Source organism: Felis catus, chromosome C1 (assembly GCF_018350175.1).
Source record: "Felis catus isolate Fca126 chromosome C1, F.catus_Fca126_mat1.0, whole genome shotgun sequence".
Taxonomy (NCBI): domain Eukaryota; kingdom Metazoa; phylum Chordata; class Mammalia; order Carnivora; family Felidae; genus Felis; species Felis catus.
In genome coordinates, this window is record NC_058375.1 from 98296762 (window position 1) to 98314009 (window position 17248).

Sequence of the window (17248 nt, forward strand, 5' to 3'; positions counted from 1 at the left end):
GCATTGCGTGGGAGGCAGTGTGGAAGTGCTGGGTCACCCCGGGGACAGGAGAAGGAAACTAACCTGGGGTGGAGCTTTCCTCCACCCCAAAGCAGATACAAGACAGGTGCTGGAAAGTGTGTTGCATTGACTCCGTGGTTCTACACAACGCCTTGTCTCTAAAGAGATACAGGGCAAAGGAGGAGGGGGGAAGGATCAGCAAGGATTAGGAGAAAGGTGATGGCCGAATAGTTGTCTTTGACAGCAGCACAAATATCACAGACTGCTGGCTAATGATTCCAGTGAGCAGATGGCTTCATCAAGGGAAGATCAAATACAGAACTAACATCCAACCAAGTCACTGAAGTGAATGAAATCCGCTGTCTGCCTTAGCTCACCTAGCGGATGACTTCCCAGGAGCACAGTAATGGCCTTTTCTACATCCTCTGACTTCCTCCTTACAACACCTGGCTGGCTCTTATCCCAGGCTCGCCCTCTGAGTAGACATATACCTTGAGGGCTCCAATGCCTACTGTGATATCTCATCTGTATCAAGCTTTATATGAGCAAAGACTGGGCATGAAGCAATATTTGTTTTAGAGCCTAATATCTTTCAAGGTATCTCAAGAATTATTCTTGAGATACATAGGATTCTTAAATATCAATCAATGATAATGCTCTCCATCCAGTTTTAGATGGTACAGAGAAACAACAGGAGGAAATAAATGTTTCAGGTAGAACTCAGGTCAGACTGGAACAAGCCTAAAAGCTTTGGTTTATTAAAAAGTTAGCTTGGATGGAATCCCGGAGAAATCCTGAAAGTCCAGCTTGGTGTTCTAGAGAGCTTTTACTTAACAGCAATTTTGCCAGAAGCCATTTGTGCCGTGAAGGCAGACAGTGCTGGGGCATTAACAGGGGACCGGACAGATTCGAGCGTGTGCAGGGAGAGCAAATGGGCTTCCTGGCCGAGTGACAGCAACTTTCAGGGCACCAGGCCCTGCTCCACAGGGGGCTTTGCCATCCTCGCCCAACTTCCGTGCCCCAGTTTATAAGCTGACTCTTTCCCAACCACCATTACAATGGGGAGGACGGGGCTTGGCACGCACTTGGGAACACTGCCAACGATTCTTCTTGAAAATTTTACCGCTTCTGAGTATTCTGACTGCATAGCGATGCCCTCAGGCTGGATCATAACAAAAACATCCACCATATAGTGCTGCGGTGTCGACAGGCGGAGGTTCTAGGCATCCTAGATTGGAATCAGGCTCTGTCACTTACTAGTCTGTGATCTTGAGCAAGACACCTGATCCCTCTAACCCTCAGCTTCCTCATCTGCAAAGTGGAGGTAATAACAGTTCCTCCCTAAGAGGTTAAATGAGTTCACGGTTCACACTTAGGAGAGGGAGTGAGTGTTAGGAGTGGGAGTGGCACTTAGTTTCATTATGGTGATAGATGTGCTAATGTTACTACATACAGTCAAACTGAAAACTGAATCCTACTCAAGGTAGGAAACACCAGTCCCATAGTACCAATAGCTAAGTCTTCCGCTACCTGTCTCCCCTCACTTTTATTTTAGCTCTATGCTCTTTCCAGGATAGCTAGAATCCCCTTGAGTTTTCTCAATCATCTGATACTCCAGACGTCAGTGCCCCTTTCTAAAAACTATACTTCCCCTCTCTCTTTAGTTTTATAAGACCTAATGAGAGATAAACAGAAAAAATGGTGTAGAGAGAAAGAATAACTATACTTAGGCTAGAGCTATCCAATAGAACTTTTCCCAGTGATGTGAATATAGATGTTCCCTCTCTGTGCTGTCCAGTATTGTAGCCACTAGCCCCCTATGGTTATCAAGCACTTGACATGGGGCTACTGTGACTGGGGAGCTGAATATTAAGTCTCTTTTAATACTAACTAATTTAAATCTGAGTCGCCGCATATGGTTAGTAGCACGGTCACCATATTGGAATGCACACGTTCATCACAGCTCCAACCTTCTCTCCTGCTGGTCTGCAGACTTAGAGTGGTTGACACCAGAGAGTCTGGGGCCACACACGGAAACCTAGCTCTGTCGCTGGCTGGCTCGGAGTCCCCGCCAAGTCTCTTAAAGTGTCTGCACCTCTGTCTCCTCCTGTGCAAACTAGGGGTAACAATAGCTGCTATTTCGGAGACTGGAGTGAGGATTTAAGGAGCCAATGTAGAAAATGCGCTCAGGAAAGCAGCGGCACACAGCTTACATTTATATAATGCTTACTATTCTTCCTCAAGGTTTTGCTCCTGAAATTAAGTTTAAAAACTGTCTCTTGATACCCTTTCTCGATTCCCATCTTGCTTTTCCTTTGTTTTAAACTGATCAGTCATGTTCTCAACCTCTCTCCTGCCTCTCATATACTGGACCTGACTCTCGGCTTCCACATCTGGAAAATGGGGATAATTACATTTTGTCATGGGCCCGTTGCAATTTGTGATCAAATGGGATAAGGCATGTGAAAGCATTTTGTAAACTAAAACATCATATGAATGTTAATTAGCATTATTATTTTTGTGTCCAATTAAATCCAAAAAGGATGAAAAAGGCCGGCCAAGGTAACCCTTACTCATCTGTAAGATATGCTCTCAGCCAATGGGATATTCTCATTTTACCTGCTTCTTCCTCAATTCCTTCTCCAAATTCTTTAGCAACCATGACGTGATTTGCCTCAGTGGTCAGTACAGCATCACTTACTTCAGGAGAACAGCCCTGTTGTGATGTTAATGGTCAATATTAACGTAGGGGATGGAGGTTATGTTCTTTTTGTCACACATGGTTGGAGACATAAGGATATTGCATGCATGTTCTAGAATTGCACAGTGAAATGAAGTGAACAATGGACACAGGGTCACTGGGTAATTCTAGAAACCATCAACTCTTAATGTGAAAAAAAAAAAAAGTCTTTTAAGAGAAATGCCATAAGGAAGCCAAAATAAAGGGTACTCTCTGCCCCGTTCAGAAATGAGAGCCACCAGGAGGTCTTTGACCTCTTCAGGCCACATCTAAACCAAAGTATATTCCCTAGACCAGCAGTAGCAGCATCACTGGGAGGCTTGTTAGAGATGCAGGCCTACTGAGCAAAGTGGATATTTGGACAAGATCTTCCAATGATTCGCAGACACACTGAAGTTAGAGGGGCAGCAATCACCAAAGGCTTTCCCATCGCTTTTCAAAGCCTTCCCCTTGGTAGTAGAGAGGGAGAGCAGGGCACAAACAGGCAGCCCTTGTGCTGCCATCAGTGAACGTAGTCCTGTTGGCCAGAGCTTTGCCAGTGACCGCTGAACCTCTTCTAGGTGCGGAGAGACAAAGGAGGATCCCAGCAAGAAACAGTCACTGCCCTCGAGGAGCAAAGACACTAGAGAGGAAATAAGCCACAGTGAAAGGGAAAATGGAGTGCTAACATAGAGGCATGAGCGTCTCAAGGTCAAGGACTGTGTCCTAATCATTTTTGAATGCCCAAGCACTTGGCAGGGTGCCGGGCACACAGTAGGTCATCAGCATATGTCTCCTGAGTAACTGCAGAGGAGGACATCTGTCCTTTGGACTCCGTGCCTTTCGGAAGCTCTGAAACTCTTGCCCTTTTAGTTGGTCGGTTGGACCTAGGCCACCTATCTGCCACTTCTCTTTACCTTTATGAACCTCTTGGATTCTGGTTTCTACTTGTACTTCTAATGCTTAAATATGACGGCTGCTAATAGCTTACGTTATTGAGTGTTACCTATGCACACGTACTATACTTACTATTTTGCCTATAGTAACTCATTTTATCTGCACAAAAATCACAGATGGATGTTGGTACTCAATTATGTCTATTGTATAGATGAGAAAACTGAGGCTCAAAGAGGGTGAACAACTTGTCCAAGGTCCCCTAGTTAGTAAATAATACAGGCAAGAACAACCCCAGACAGTGTGATGCCAGTATCCACCTTCCTGGCTTTGGGTTCCTGGATTTGAATGGCCATACTGCCTGGACCTGTCCGAGGTCTACCCGACTACTGGCACTATACCTCTAGCCTCCACACACTGGCCCTGTCATAGACTCCTTGCCCCCTCCAGCAATGCTAGGCCCCTCTTGTCCACGTTAGGGGAGGCTGGCCTCCACTGCTATCTTCCCCCCCTAGACAGAAATCAGAAACAAAGACTATCCTACAAGAAGCCCAAGGAAATTCCTGTCTGCCTTCTGGGGTGGTCTAGCTTTTGGGTGGACTCCAAAGAATACTTTCTTCAGGTATTTTTCTGAACCAGTGTTCTGAACAGGTGGTAGCTCTGAAGTCGCTGTTTGAATTCAATTTGACAAAGTGGAGGAGGCAACCTGTGTAAGCTTCAGTAGGGTCAAATATGTTTTACTCCCCAGCCCACGGGACACAGTCTTTCCCAACAGCACCTGCTAGACATCACCGACTGAAACCCCAAAGCTGCATGAATAGTGGTGAGAAGGAAAGGAGAGAAACTTCAGACAAGCCATATATGGCATGTGACTTTCAACAATGAGCAGTCCTGCTTCCTGTCGGTCGCTAACACCAAGTTGCTCGGTATAGCACAATGATAGGAAAACGCTGAGCGTACAACAATAAACCAAGGAATAAACAGCGCCCAGGTTTTTCTTGAAACCAACATATGCAGTGTGGTGGACTGTGGTGTTTTGTTTATATTGCTATGCAACAGAAGAAAAAAATAAAGGTGATTTCAGTGAAAGGCATGGGAATATACTGTGCTATCTGATTGCAGTGTCCGAATTTAGACATGACAGATGTTGGGAGGGGTTCCATGCTAGACACCGACCATGATAACAGACATGAATTTGGTGGGGTTCATGGCTAGGCTGTACTTCTGTTTTTAAAAATTCAGTGGTGAATACAGTCAGCGGCCCGGGGCCAGGCAGTGCTGTGCTGGCTCTGGCAGGATCTAGCTGAATGTTTATAAAATCAGGAGCACAGCCTGGGGAGGCTTACTTAAACCAAACTGCCAGAGGACGCTGCAAATTGATTTGTCAAATTGCAGATCACAGAACACACCCACCCCTACCTCCTTGCCTGCCTTCTGTTGAAGGCCTGATAGGAAAGAGAGTGTAGTCCCCGAGGGGGACCTTCTATCTCAGAGGGGCAGACACCCAAACATCCAACAGTGTGTGGCAATATTACACTTGAATATCACAGTTAAAGCCCAGCCTTCCAGGCAAACTGGCCCCCCACCCTCTGCCCATTCCCCAGCCTCCCCACAAACCCCTCCAACCAGGAAAAACAACTTCAGAAACGAGGGTGGGGCTTTTCTGGAATCAGGTTCCCTCAGTTACAGTGAAGGTAGACATCTAGATAATTTATCCCAAATACTCATTTTCCCCTAAGTCATTATGTACTGGTTTCAGCTGGCCGTTTCCCTGTGGTTGTGCGTCTAGAGGACCTGGGAAGGCCTCTTGTAACTGCTGCTGCTCTGAGACCCACAGTCCCCACCCTCCCATGGAGTTGGGAGAGAGGAAGACCCCATACCACCCACACCCATCCCTGCCCCTGTCCTGTGCTCAATCTGCCCAAGAGAGAACAAATTGGCAGGTAATGAGCAGGAAGAGATAGGCTCAGTCGTCCAGATAAAGTCGATCATTGATTATCTGTGCAAACTGGAAAGGTTATTTGTACCACGTCCTCTAACCTGCAGATTCATGAATTCATTCTACAGACTATTCATTGAGCGGCTCCTGTGTGCTGGGTTCTGTTCTAGGCACTGGAGGTGCAACTGTGAACAAGACATAAAAACAAAACAAACAAAAAACTCCTGCTTCTCCGAGCACTCCGAGTTCTAGCGCTCCAAATTCGTGAGTACGAATTGAGAAGATAACATGTAGTTATCCTAAAACAAAGACAAGCTGCAAGCCATTTGGCAAACAGACAGGCTATTCCCCCAAATCACGGGACTCGGGAAAGAGAGCTAATTTTTATCGAATGCTTCCTGTCTGCACTAATAACAATGCTTTTTGAGCACTTACTACGTACTAGACTCATAGGAAGAGGAGGTCAGGCACTTTACACATTTCCTTTTAATCCTCCTGACAACCCCGTTACCTCAATAGTATGGACGAGAAGACAGACTCTTAGAGATGAGAATAGCTTACTCAAGCACACTCTGCCTGGGATCTCTGCACTCAAGCCTGACCGCTTTGTCAGACTGGATGGTGGCATCGCTCCCTTGCCCTGCCTACCTTCATTCAACAGTCCTTCGGGGTTCAGCTTAAGCACCCTATTCTTCAGGACAAGAGTCCTGACTCCTCACTATTGCTGTGATCCTTTCTCTGAACTCCTTAATTAGATCATACATATAAAAGGTCACGACTAACCCCAGTAGCTAACACATGGTAGACGCTCAAACATCACTTCATTCCTACTTCCCTTCTTTACTGTGCTTATGGCCAGAAGTGTGAACTTTTCGCTTGATTATATACTTATTAACTTGTTGTTCTATATGCATTGGGCTTGTTTCCTTAACAACATTAGCAAACTTAGGGAACAGCATTTTATATTGACAAATTATACATATTAATTTATATTTATATGTGATAAATGAGCTTTATAATACTTATTTAATAATTGTTTAACAGTGGTTCTCAAACTCAAGCATGCATCAGAATTACCTAGAAGGGTTGCTAAAATAGATTGCTGGGTCCCTCCCCCAGAGTTCCTGCTTCAGCAGGCCTAGAATGGAGCTGAGAATATGCATTTCTGACAAGTTCTAAGGAAATGCTGATGCTGCTGGTCTAGGAACCACTCTTTGAGAACCCCTGCTTAGGAGTGTGATGTACCACAGTGTTTAGGAGTTCGAGTCCTGCCTCTGCCACTCACTAGCTATTTGACCTTGGGCAAGTCAACCTATTTGAGCCTCTTTCTTCAACTGTAAAAATGGGGATAGCAATATTATACACGTGAGGACTGCTGTGAGGATTAGGTGTAATAATGAATGCAATGTGCTTAGCACTGTCCCTGACACACAGAAAACATTCAAGAAATGCTTCCTCTTATCCCTGGAAGGGCTGGCATAACATCAGGCACTAAGTAAGCACTGAGCCCAGCCCGAGAATTCCTTCTAAGGCTGATATGAAACTTGTTTTGAATTTGTAAGCAGCGAGAGCGAAGGGTGTCACCCAAGCATGACATCTATAATTAACAGCTTTTGAAATTAAGCCACACTATTAAAAAGCACAACATAAAGGGCCTTTAGAAATGTCCCTCCCTACAGTAGGCTGAGTGTAAATGCCTGGGATACAAAAACCATGTGTATTTTTAAAATTCAGGGGCTGTCTTTGGGGTGCCTCCTTCACACCTTCCCCTGCTGCAGGATGCTGAGCCTGGTAACTTGTCTTCTGAGAGGCTGCAGTTGCTGAAGTCACCCAGTCATCTGGGCTAATGGGTTGGCAGACATGAGCAGAGCCCATCACTCAATAATTAATTAGTTGCAGCCATGGGAAGACCGACTCCCCAGAGCCCATAGGACAATCACCATCCTCTTCCTTCCTGGCTGTTTCAAAGCACCCAGGCCACTGCTGCTCCCCCCACCCCCACCCAACCCACCACCCCAGCTTTAAGAACCTGTTCACCCAAAACAAGATTTTTATTTTCCCCCAGGGTCTAACTGAGCAGTTATACTGACTGACAGTTTCTTGAGAAAGCCCAAGCAGGAACGTGCGGAGAAAACAATTTTCAGACCTTGTCCTCCAGGGCCTGAGACAGGATAGCCGGGGATCTAGGGATGGTCTGGCCCTGACCTCGTCCCAATAATATAGGAGACCAGGGGCATGGCCCTATCTCTCTGTGAACCACTAATCCGGGGAATGCTGGTTCAATGCAAAGTTGAATGAGATCATCTGTGGTATTTAGCAGCGGCTGCGGGCTAGGGGTTGTGGGGAGATGCCGATGCCCTTTGCAAGCCCCTCTCTTCCGTCCATACGCTTCGCAGAAGAGCACCACCACCCCCTCCCAGCCCGTGGTACCCTCTTCTAACACCCAGAATAAGGACGACCCCCCCCATACCATTTTCACTCCTACCCCCAATTTCCTAAACAAAACCATCCTCGCCAGGTGGTGTCTCCACACACGCCCTTTGGGGCACCACCCCCGGCAGCCCCCTCCTGGGCCCGGAGAAGGGGGGGAGGTTCTCTTCCAGCTCTCTGGCCAGGCCCCCGCTGCGGTAGAAAGGGAGAGCAAGAAGGGGTGAGTGCCCTGAAGGCTGGGGGGACCCACTCCTCAGGAGGTGAGGTGAGGAGGGGCTGGTGTCCCCGCATCTGGAGTCACCAGCTGAGGCAGAGGTTCCTCAAAGGTAAGATCCACAAGGTGTCCCCCCCCTTCTCACCGTTTCTTGTTGCTCAACCTCTCCCTCCCTCTGTGCTTCCTTCCCCTCCATCCCTCCCCTTTTATTCCCCCCTCCCTCTTTGTCTGCCTCTTCCACACCTCCGCCTGTTTGAACACCCAGCCTTCAGGAGCCCGGCTCGGACGCCGCAAAGGCCAGCTCCCCGGGGACCCTGGCCCCGCGCCCCCGCCCGGCCCCTCCCCTGCCCGGCCCTCCGGGCTCCGGGTCTCACCCAGAAGAGCAGGTTGAAGCCGAGCAGCAGGTACTTGATGCATCGCAGGCCCCCGCGGAAGCGCCCCATGCTGCGGCCCCGGCGGCGGGATCCCGAGTCCCCAGGCCCGCGCTCGGAGCGCCGGGAGCGGCGGGAGCCGGCGGGGAGGGGGCGGAGCGCGAGGGGCCGTGGGCGGGGCCTGCGGGGGGCGGGGCGGCGGGGCGGGGCCTGCGCCCGGCGCGGGGCTGGAGCGGGCCCTAGGGGACCCCGAGAGACTGGCGTGGGGTGGGGGCGCAGAGAGGGCGGAGAGCCGAAGGCCGGAAGGACGCGTCCTCCGCTGTGCCCCCGCTGCGCGGGACCGTCCCTCGGTTGCGGGTCCCCGCGGGCGCAGCGCTCTCGGTGCTTCTGCGGGCATCTGACGGGTAGGAGCGTCCGCTGGGGACCGGAGACCCATTTAATCAGCGCCCTGTGCAGAGACTCATTTGAGGCCTGCGGTGGCGGTTGAGAATGAGGACGCGGCCCCGGTGGCTGTGGAAACCTAGGAAGGTGGCCTCGGGCAGAAGAGAAAAGTAGGACCCGGGGCCACCCTGAAGCTGGCAGTACCCGGGCTGTGCTCCCCCGGCGCCAGGCGAGCGCACCGGCCGCGGGGCCCCTTCTGGGGATCCCCCCGCTTCGGTCGCTCCCGCACTCCTCCGAGAACTCTTAACCTTAATAGGCAAGAACTGGCAGAAGGCGCGGGATGCGGTTACCCTGCGCCCTGATGGCTCCCACCCTGCCCCTTCTGCACTGAGCGGGGGAGTGAGTCAGACCCCTCGGGTCCCGCTGGATTCGTCTGGTGGGAGGGCTTCGAAAGGAATTCAGATCCTGGGGTATTAATTGTGATGGGGACACGCGAGAAAAAGGGGGGGGCGGGTTTTGTGTTGCTGTTTTATTAAGTTAGGCTGCTGGCAGGGAAACCAGGCTCCCGCTCCCATTGACTAAGAGTCTGCAATATGTGGTGCCAGACGGTATGGGGGCGACAAGAAAGTGTAAAATCCAGGAATCCTGTGCATCAATTCAGCAAAACTTGAAGTGCCAATTATAGGCTAGGCATAGTAGCAAGCCCCAGGGACTCAACAATGAGACAGCCAGGCCTGGCAGTATCTTCTCTGGTGGTAGAGAGACATCTGTAAGCACATAGTTACAGCAAGATGGGGAGGTTGGGCAAGGTGCTGGCCAGCAGATCTGGACCTCACCTCATTAGACAGGGAAGACTTTACAGAGGAGAGTGGGCCTGACCTGGTCTCCAAGAATGAGGTGAGCACAAAGGAAGAGCAGTCCAGGCAGATGGGACAGCATGTACAAAACCACAGGGCTGGAGAGACCAAAGTCCCTCCCCCCATACACACGACCTCCAACTACGAGAAATGTAGTTAGCTCAAGTGGAACAGACAGGAGGTGAATCTGGGAGGTGGTGGGCATAGCTCTCAGCTGACAAAGGTCCAAAAGTATCCTTGGGTCTCAGTTTCTTCATTTGCAACATGGAGATCATAGCACCTGCTTCGTAGAGTTGTGAGGATTCAGTTACTCTTTGTAAAGTGCCTAGAACAGTGCCTGGCACAGAGTAAGTACTCTCTAAAGCTAAGCTATCACCGCATCACACTCTTACCAATCAACCGGTTTCTACCATGTTGCCATCTTTGCCTCCATCTGTGTCTTTGGACATTTGTTTGAATAGTGAATTTTATTTATGAAAATGAGTAAGAAGCCAGAAAAATGAAAGTGCTGATTCTGGTAATAAGTCTCAAATAGTGCAATAGAGACAAAGATGTGAGTCATTAGGTATGCAGAAAGAGGCAAATAGCTTCCATCAAACACTGTTCTAGGTCTCTAATTTCTGCTCTATTATGAAGGAAAAGAACAAAAGGGTAGGGTCTCGTACCTAGTGGGCATTCAATAAATCTGAACTGAATGAACAGCAATGATATATTTTAAATATATTGTTGAATTTTAAGTCTCTAAGACAAAATGCATTTAGAGATGATTCAAAACTCTTGAGAACAGAACCCTTATAATAACATGTAAATGTATTATTCCTTCATACTATGATTTTAGCTCACATGTATTAGAGACAGATGGTTCCCTACCTAGCATAACAGGTTTAGATTTTGAATATTGACTTTCCCAGCTCCCCCCTCCCCATCTATAAAGTTGTGTCTTAGAGGAGCTGACCCTTGACAAGACTGGGGCACCCTGACTGATAACACATTTGCAAGAATCCATTATTATACGAAAATGGGGGGCTACAATACATGACATACTCAGGAAGTTAGCTTTTAAACTAGGTGTCATGCAAAGCCACAGACAAGATCTAGGCAGGCGATAAGATGGTTAGATGTCTATTTTTAGAATGGTCAAGCTGGGGCCACATGGAAGATGGTTTAAAGTTAAGACTTGAGACTAAGCAGTTCAGGGAAGAAATGAGAACTTGAACCAAGACAGTGGCAGTGGATATAGGAAGGAGGCTCAGATCTGAGAGAGACTCAAAGACTGAGAAAAGATCAAGACTGTGAATACGAGGAGTAGAGAGGAAAGAAAAGTAAGGGTGATTCCTGGCCTCCTTACCTGGGTAATTAATGAGGTCCAGGGACCATTAATTCAGAGAGGGAATATAGGAGGTGGAACAGGTTTGGGGGAGAATGTTATATATACTGTAGCTGGGCTTTCCTGTCACCCAATCCTACATCCAGTTTAGAGGACAGGGAAGCTGGGTACCTGCCTCCTGGTTTCCTTTGCAGTTCTGATTAATGGTATTTATGTGGAAGGCTGCTGGAGGCTTCTGGAAAATCTGAAGTTGTGTTAATAAAAGTTCAATTGTCACTGGCGTTGCTTCCTTCCCCTTTTTCCTATCTTGAACTCAGACACGATGCCTGGAACAGTAGAACACTTTGTGGCGATGAGGAAAGGCCAAGTGAATGGCAGACCTGCCAGGAGATCGTTGAGTTGCTGAGCCAACGCCAGCAGCCGTCCACCTCCAGATCTCTTGTTATGTAAGAAAAATCGCCCTCGTTTTGTTTGTTACATTCTGTCACTTGACGATATTTCTAACTGACACAGGAAGACAGTAAATTCATATTTGGATCTGTTGAGTTTTAGATCTGATGGGAAATCCAGATGGAGTGGTCCAGGAGAAGATGGAAAGATTATTGGGATTCTGGAGAGAGGTTTGGGCTGTTGAAGTTAGAGGTTCGGGCTGTTGAAGTTAGAGATTCATTAGCAAATGGTGCTAATAGAAACCAGTGGTCTCAAACTTTTGCCCACATGTCCCTCAAAGAATTATGAAAAAAATATTCTCATGTGTGCACTTTGCCCAATATTTTACTGTGAATATTTTCAACATACAGAAAAGCTGAAATACTTGAGCAGTGAGCAACATACACACACCACCTAGATTCTCCCATAAACATTTTGCCTTAGTTATATTACTTATCTCTACATCTGTCCATTTTCAATCCATTTTATTTTTTGTACATTTCCAAATACGTGTTCGACACCAATACATTTCACCTCTAAATTTTTTGGCATGCATGACACTACCTATATTAGTAGTTTTTCTTTTTTGCTTGAAGTAAAATTAGCCTCAGTGAAATGTACACATTTTTAAGTACCCCATTCGATGATGTTTGACAAATGCTTTTGTGTTTATGACAAAGAGGTCCCTTGAACTCTTTTGCAGTCAGTCTGTGCCCCCGTCCCTTCTAGAGGCAACCGCTGTTCTGATTTTTTCATGATAGATTAATTTTCCCTCTTCTGTAACATCATATAAATGGAATTTTACAGTATTTACCCTCATGTTTTTAAAATTTTGTTAGTATTTTAAATGTTTATTTACTTTTGAGAGAGAGAGACAGAGCGCGAGTAGGGGAGGAGCAGAGAGAGAAGGAGACACAGAATCCGAAGCAGGTTCCAGGCTCTGAGCTGTCAGCACAGAGCCTGACGCAGGGCTCGAACTCACGAACTGTGAGATCATGACCTGACCTGAAGTCGGACGCCTAACAGACTGAGCCACCCAGGTGTCCCATACCCTCACATATTTTTAAGTTGACATATAAATTTCTTTATTATAAGTTAGAATATTTGCAAAAGATGTCATTTCTAATGTTTTTAAAATATCTGCATAAAAAACGGTCACATCCCTCATTTTAATGCATCCACTAGAAACTTAGTGCCAGTGTCATTTGCTACTGACCATCACCCATTTCTTTTTATGTCTCAGGTTTAACACTTGAAATGACAATATGAAATGTTTCATCAGGTCTAGTGCATGACAATCTCTCAATTTTTAAATTAATTCAGAAGACTTAATTCAAGATAAATTTTTATTGAGGTACAATTGACATACATTATATGAGTTTCAAGTATACAACATAAAGATTCAATATTTTTACATATTCATCATCCATTTAAAAAATGTATAAACAAGCTCATCTTCAACAGAGTAAAGGTTTCACAACTTTCCTTTTTCTCCTTGAACTTGTATTTCCATTCTATCTTTCCATGCGATGTAATCCTAAAGTAATTTTTATGCTTGAAAGATTTTTCTTGAATGTGTTTTATACTTGTCTGAGCAAATATTACTATATGTTTATTAAAAGAAATTTTGCCTCCTGAGACCCTAAGGCTCTAAGTGTTAATTAACTTATTCTCGCTTGAGCTATCATTAATTATTTTTAGTACACAATTGATTACTGATTAACACACAATTATAGTTTAAATACACAATCATTAAGCACAAACGTAAAATATTACTGGAACTGCATCTTTTAATGAGGTTGGGGGGGGCTGGGATTTTTCTCCTACTAGTTTACCTATCCACGGATGAATATTCCTTATTGCTAGAACAGCACAGGGCTCAGCATAAATTGTCTTAATATTTTTCCTTGCTTTGATATTAATGCTGAGAAACACTGGTTGGATAAATAAGTGAATGAGGATGGAAGAAGTTGTTATAGCAACTGCCAATTAGTTCTTCAACCCCCTTCTGAATTAGAAGCCCCAATTCACATACAGATGTATCATCAAAAACTATCATCAAATGATCAATATGCTGACAACTCCATTTGGTCTTTCTTCGATTTTATTTATTTTATTATTATTTTACTTTTTTATTATTTATTTATTTATTTATTTATTTGAAATTAAGAGGTTTTTTTTTTAATGTTTATTTATTTTTGAGAGAGAGAGAGCATGCGCGGGGGACAGGCAGAGAGAGAGAGGGAGGGAGACACAGAATCTGAAGCAGGCTCCAGGCTCTGAGCTGTAATCACAAAGCCCCACGGGGGGCTCAAACCAACGAACCACGAGATCATGACCTGAGCTGACTGAGCCACCCAGGAGCCCCTGTTCAATTTTACTGAAAGCAGGATTGGAACCCTTCTAACTTACAAGAGCATTTATTACCCATATTATAATCATTCACTATATTATAGTCCTTGTAGGTAGTCTCAGTACCTATGGCATTTTTTTTTTAATTGAAGTTTAGTCGACACACAATCTTATATTGCTTTCAGGTGTACAACATAGTCATGTGACAAGTCTAACCGTGATGCCATGCTCACCACAAGTGTAGCTACTGTCTGTCACCATACAACGTTATTACAATACCATTGACTGACTATATTCCCTCTGCTGTACCTTTCATGCTGTGACTTACTCATTCCATAACTGGAAGCCTCTACCTCCCACTCCCCTTCACCCATCTTACCTGTCCCCCAACCCCTTCCCCTCTGGCAGCCATCAGGTTGTTCTTTCCTACAGCAACTTTTCAAGTTGCTGGCCCAGAGATTTTTACATAAACTCTGAAGAAATGTGCCCTTATCAGATTTAGGATGAGCAAGAAGGAACTTATGAAGGAAGACGCCTGTCATCAAGGTGTCACATAGTCTCAGGCAGATTGATTCTAGGAAGGAAAACACATGGCAATTGAGGATCTGGAAATGGATCCTCTTGAAACTATTCATGTTGGATCGTCTTCTGGAAAGATGTCTTATATTGCCAGGTTATGCGTGCCCCAGAGATGGCCTGCTGTTTTGAGCCCTGAGAGTGGATGATATGGCCAGGGAGGATGTGAAAAGTGTTGAGAATGGAAACTTTTTTATTTTTGTTTTTATTTATTTTTTTTGAGAGAGAGTGCACAAGTGGGGGAGGGGGGCAGAGGGAGAGAGAGAATCTTAAGCAGGCTCCACGCTGAGCAAAGCTCCCATCCCACGACCCGGGGATCATGACCTAAGCCAAAATCAAGAGTCAAATGCTCAACTGACTAGGCCACCCAGGCACCCCAAGAATGAAAACTTTAAAACAGCTACATTTTAAGAAGGGAGCAGAGGAGACGTAACACTCAAAGGAGACTAGTCGGACATGACCAGAGAGGTAAGAGAAAAATCAGAAAAGAGTGATGTCATAGAGGCTGGAGGAGGAAGAAACTTTCTGAAAGGAAGGACTTAGTCAAAGTGCACATACCTCAGCAGGAGCAGGTAAGATAAAAGTTGATTGCATTTGGTGATGTGGTAACTCAGGACGTCAGGGTAAGGGCTGTTTCAGAAGCGTGGGGGGGCATGTGGAAGCTGGGCTGCAGTTTAGGGGTGACCGGGCAGTGGGGGAGTCACTGTAGCTGCTCTTCAGGAAGCCCACCTACAAGAGTGGTAGAGGAAAAGTGGTGGCGTGGGGGGGACGAATTCTCTTTTCTCTTTCCTTTCTTCCTTCGTGGAAAGATTTGGACATGTTCGTAGTAGTGCTTTGTGTCCTTCCAGTGCCTGTGGAGAAAGAGAGGTCGAAAAAGATGAAAAGCAAGAGTAGAGACTCGGAAGAAGTAGAAAGGTGCGAGAGACAGAACACTGACGGGGGTTTACGTACGGAGACGGGAGAAAGCAGGCAAGGGACGGTGGCATCGACAAAGCTTGCATTCTGTGTTGCCTAATCTCAGTCCTTGAACTCTCTGTGATCTGATTTTGCTACCTGTGGAACTCTCTGCCTATTTGTTTTAGTGTCTTGTTTCCTTGTGTGTTGTGTGATTTCTTTCTCTTTTCTTACCGTAAGCTGCTCATTTCCCGTGGAAAATTGTGGAAATGCCTTGTGTCCTGAGTTGAGGTTTTGTTTCTCCGGCGAGGGTTTACTTTGACGTCTGCAAATCAATCATCTCAAGGCACCACCGCAGAGTATTAATTCAGACAGCAAACCCATTTCAAGGCTGGCTTTACAAGTTCCCAGCGGAGATTCCACCTGGAGTCCCCCCCCCCCCCAACCTCAAGATCAAAACATGTCCATTTCCTTGTTGCCCCCTTTCTTATGATGGGTTTATTTCCTCTCTAGTCCTACCTTGAGAGTGCAGCCCTTGGGAGGGGACACCAGGTTTGGGTAAGGGTTTCCTAATGCACTCTTTACCTTAGTGGGATTTCACGCTTTACTTCATCAACTTTGAGACTTTGCAGCTGTTGAAACAGAAACTCGGGGCCAGAGATGGTCTTGGCATCTTTATTTCCCAGGGTTCTTGAATTCACTTCATTTTGGCCTTTGTCGACGCTTTTTCTTTTGTGCGAGCTAAGCAACCTGTTTTTAAAAAGATGCTTATATATTTCATCCTGTGCTTTAGTTTCAGTGGAGGAAGTACTTCGGGGGCATCAAGTCTGCCCTAGTGTTGGAAAAAGAACTGTGGTGTACCTGCTATCTAAACTTTGGTTTTGATAAGCAGGCCGTGAGCAGTGTTGGACTGCTGAGCTTGTGATGTATTAATTCTGTTGCTACGTGGTTGTTGCTGGAAAGTAGTGTGTGGGCTCAGGGTTTCTAAACCAACCATTTCTTGGATGCCCAGAGAAAGATGGAAGGCGAGGCCTTGGTTTGCTGATTACAACTCACCTCCATGGTCACAGGTTGCTGGGCCCTCCGCTTTCAATGTTTTATCTGCAGCATTCAGGCAGTAGTAGCTTCCTTTCATCATTTTTTAGCTCCTGGTGTTTGCTGGTGAGAGGAAGCCATGCACACCTGCTTGTGTAGACATGTATAGTGCAAGAGAAGGGACCGTGACACAGGAGGCAGAGGCAAACACAAAGGATAATTCATTGTTTCCATAGGGCCCTGTGGGAATAGCCTACTCATTTTTGTTTTCACTTTTCTAGGGGGTGGGGAAAGGAGAGAACATAACCCATTCAGGTCTAATTTATGAGTCTGAATATTTATCGTATCTCATAGATGATCCCCATTTTCATCACCTGAATTAGGGAAAATTTTTTAAAATTACAGAATAATAATCTGGCATAATGTTTTTTGTGGTTTTTTTTTTTTTTTGAGAGAGAGAGAGAGAGAGAGAGATTGAGAATCTTTTTTTTTTTTAATTTTTTTTTCAACGTTTATTTTATTTTTGGGACAGAGAGAGACAGAGCATGGACGGGGGAGGGGCAGAGAGAGAGGGAGACACAGAATCGGAAGCAGGCTCCAGGCTCTGAGCCATCAGCCCAGAGCCCGACGCGGGGCTCGAACCCACAGACTGCGAGATCATGACCTGGCTGAAGTCGGATGCTTAACCGACTGCGCCACCCAGGCGCCCCGAGAGATTGAGAATCTTAAGCAGGCTCACACCCAGCATGAAGCCCTGTGCAGGTCGATCTCACGACCATGGAATCGTGACCTGAGCTGAAATCAAGAGTCAGATGCTCCACAGACTGAGC

At 46.2% G+C, this 17248-nt stretch overlaps 1 protein-coding gene across 1 annotated transcript in view; it reads right to left on the reverse strand.

Annotated features, from left to right (window-relative positions):
* Positions 1–8716, reverse strand: part of TSPAN2 (tetraspanin 2) — a 60321-nt gene extending 51605 nt beyond the window's left edge. The window contains exon 1 of the mRNA XM_023259023.2: positions 8571–8716. Coding sequence (XP_023114791.1) covers positions 8571–8639 — 69 coding nt within the window. The 5' untranslated portion in view covers positions 8640–8716. The remainder of the gene's footprint in view (positions 1–8570) is intronic.
* Positions 8717–17248: the final 8532 nt, after the last annotated feature.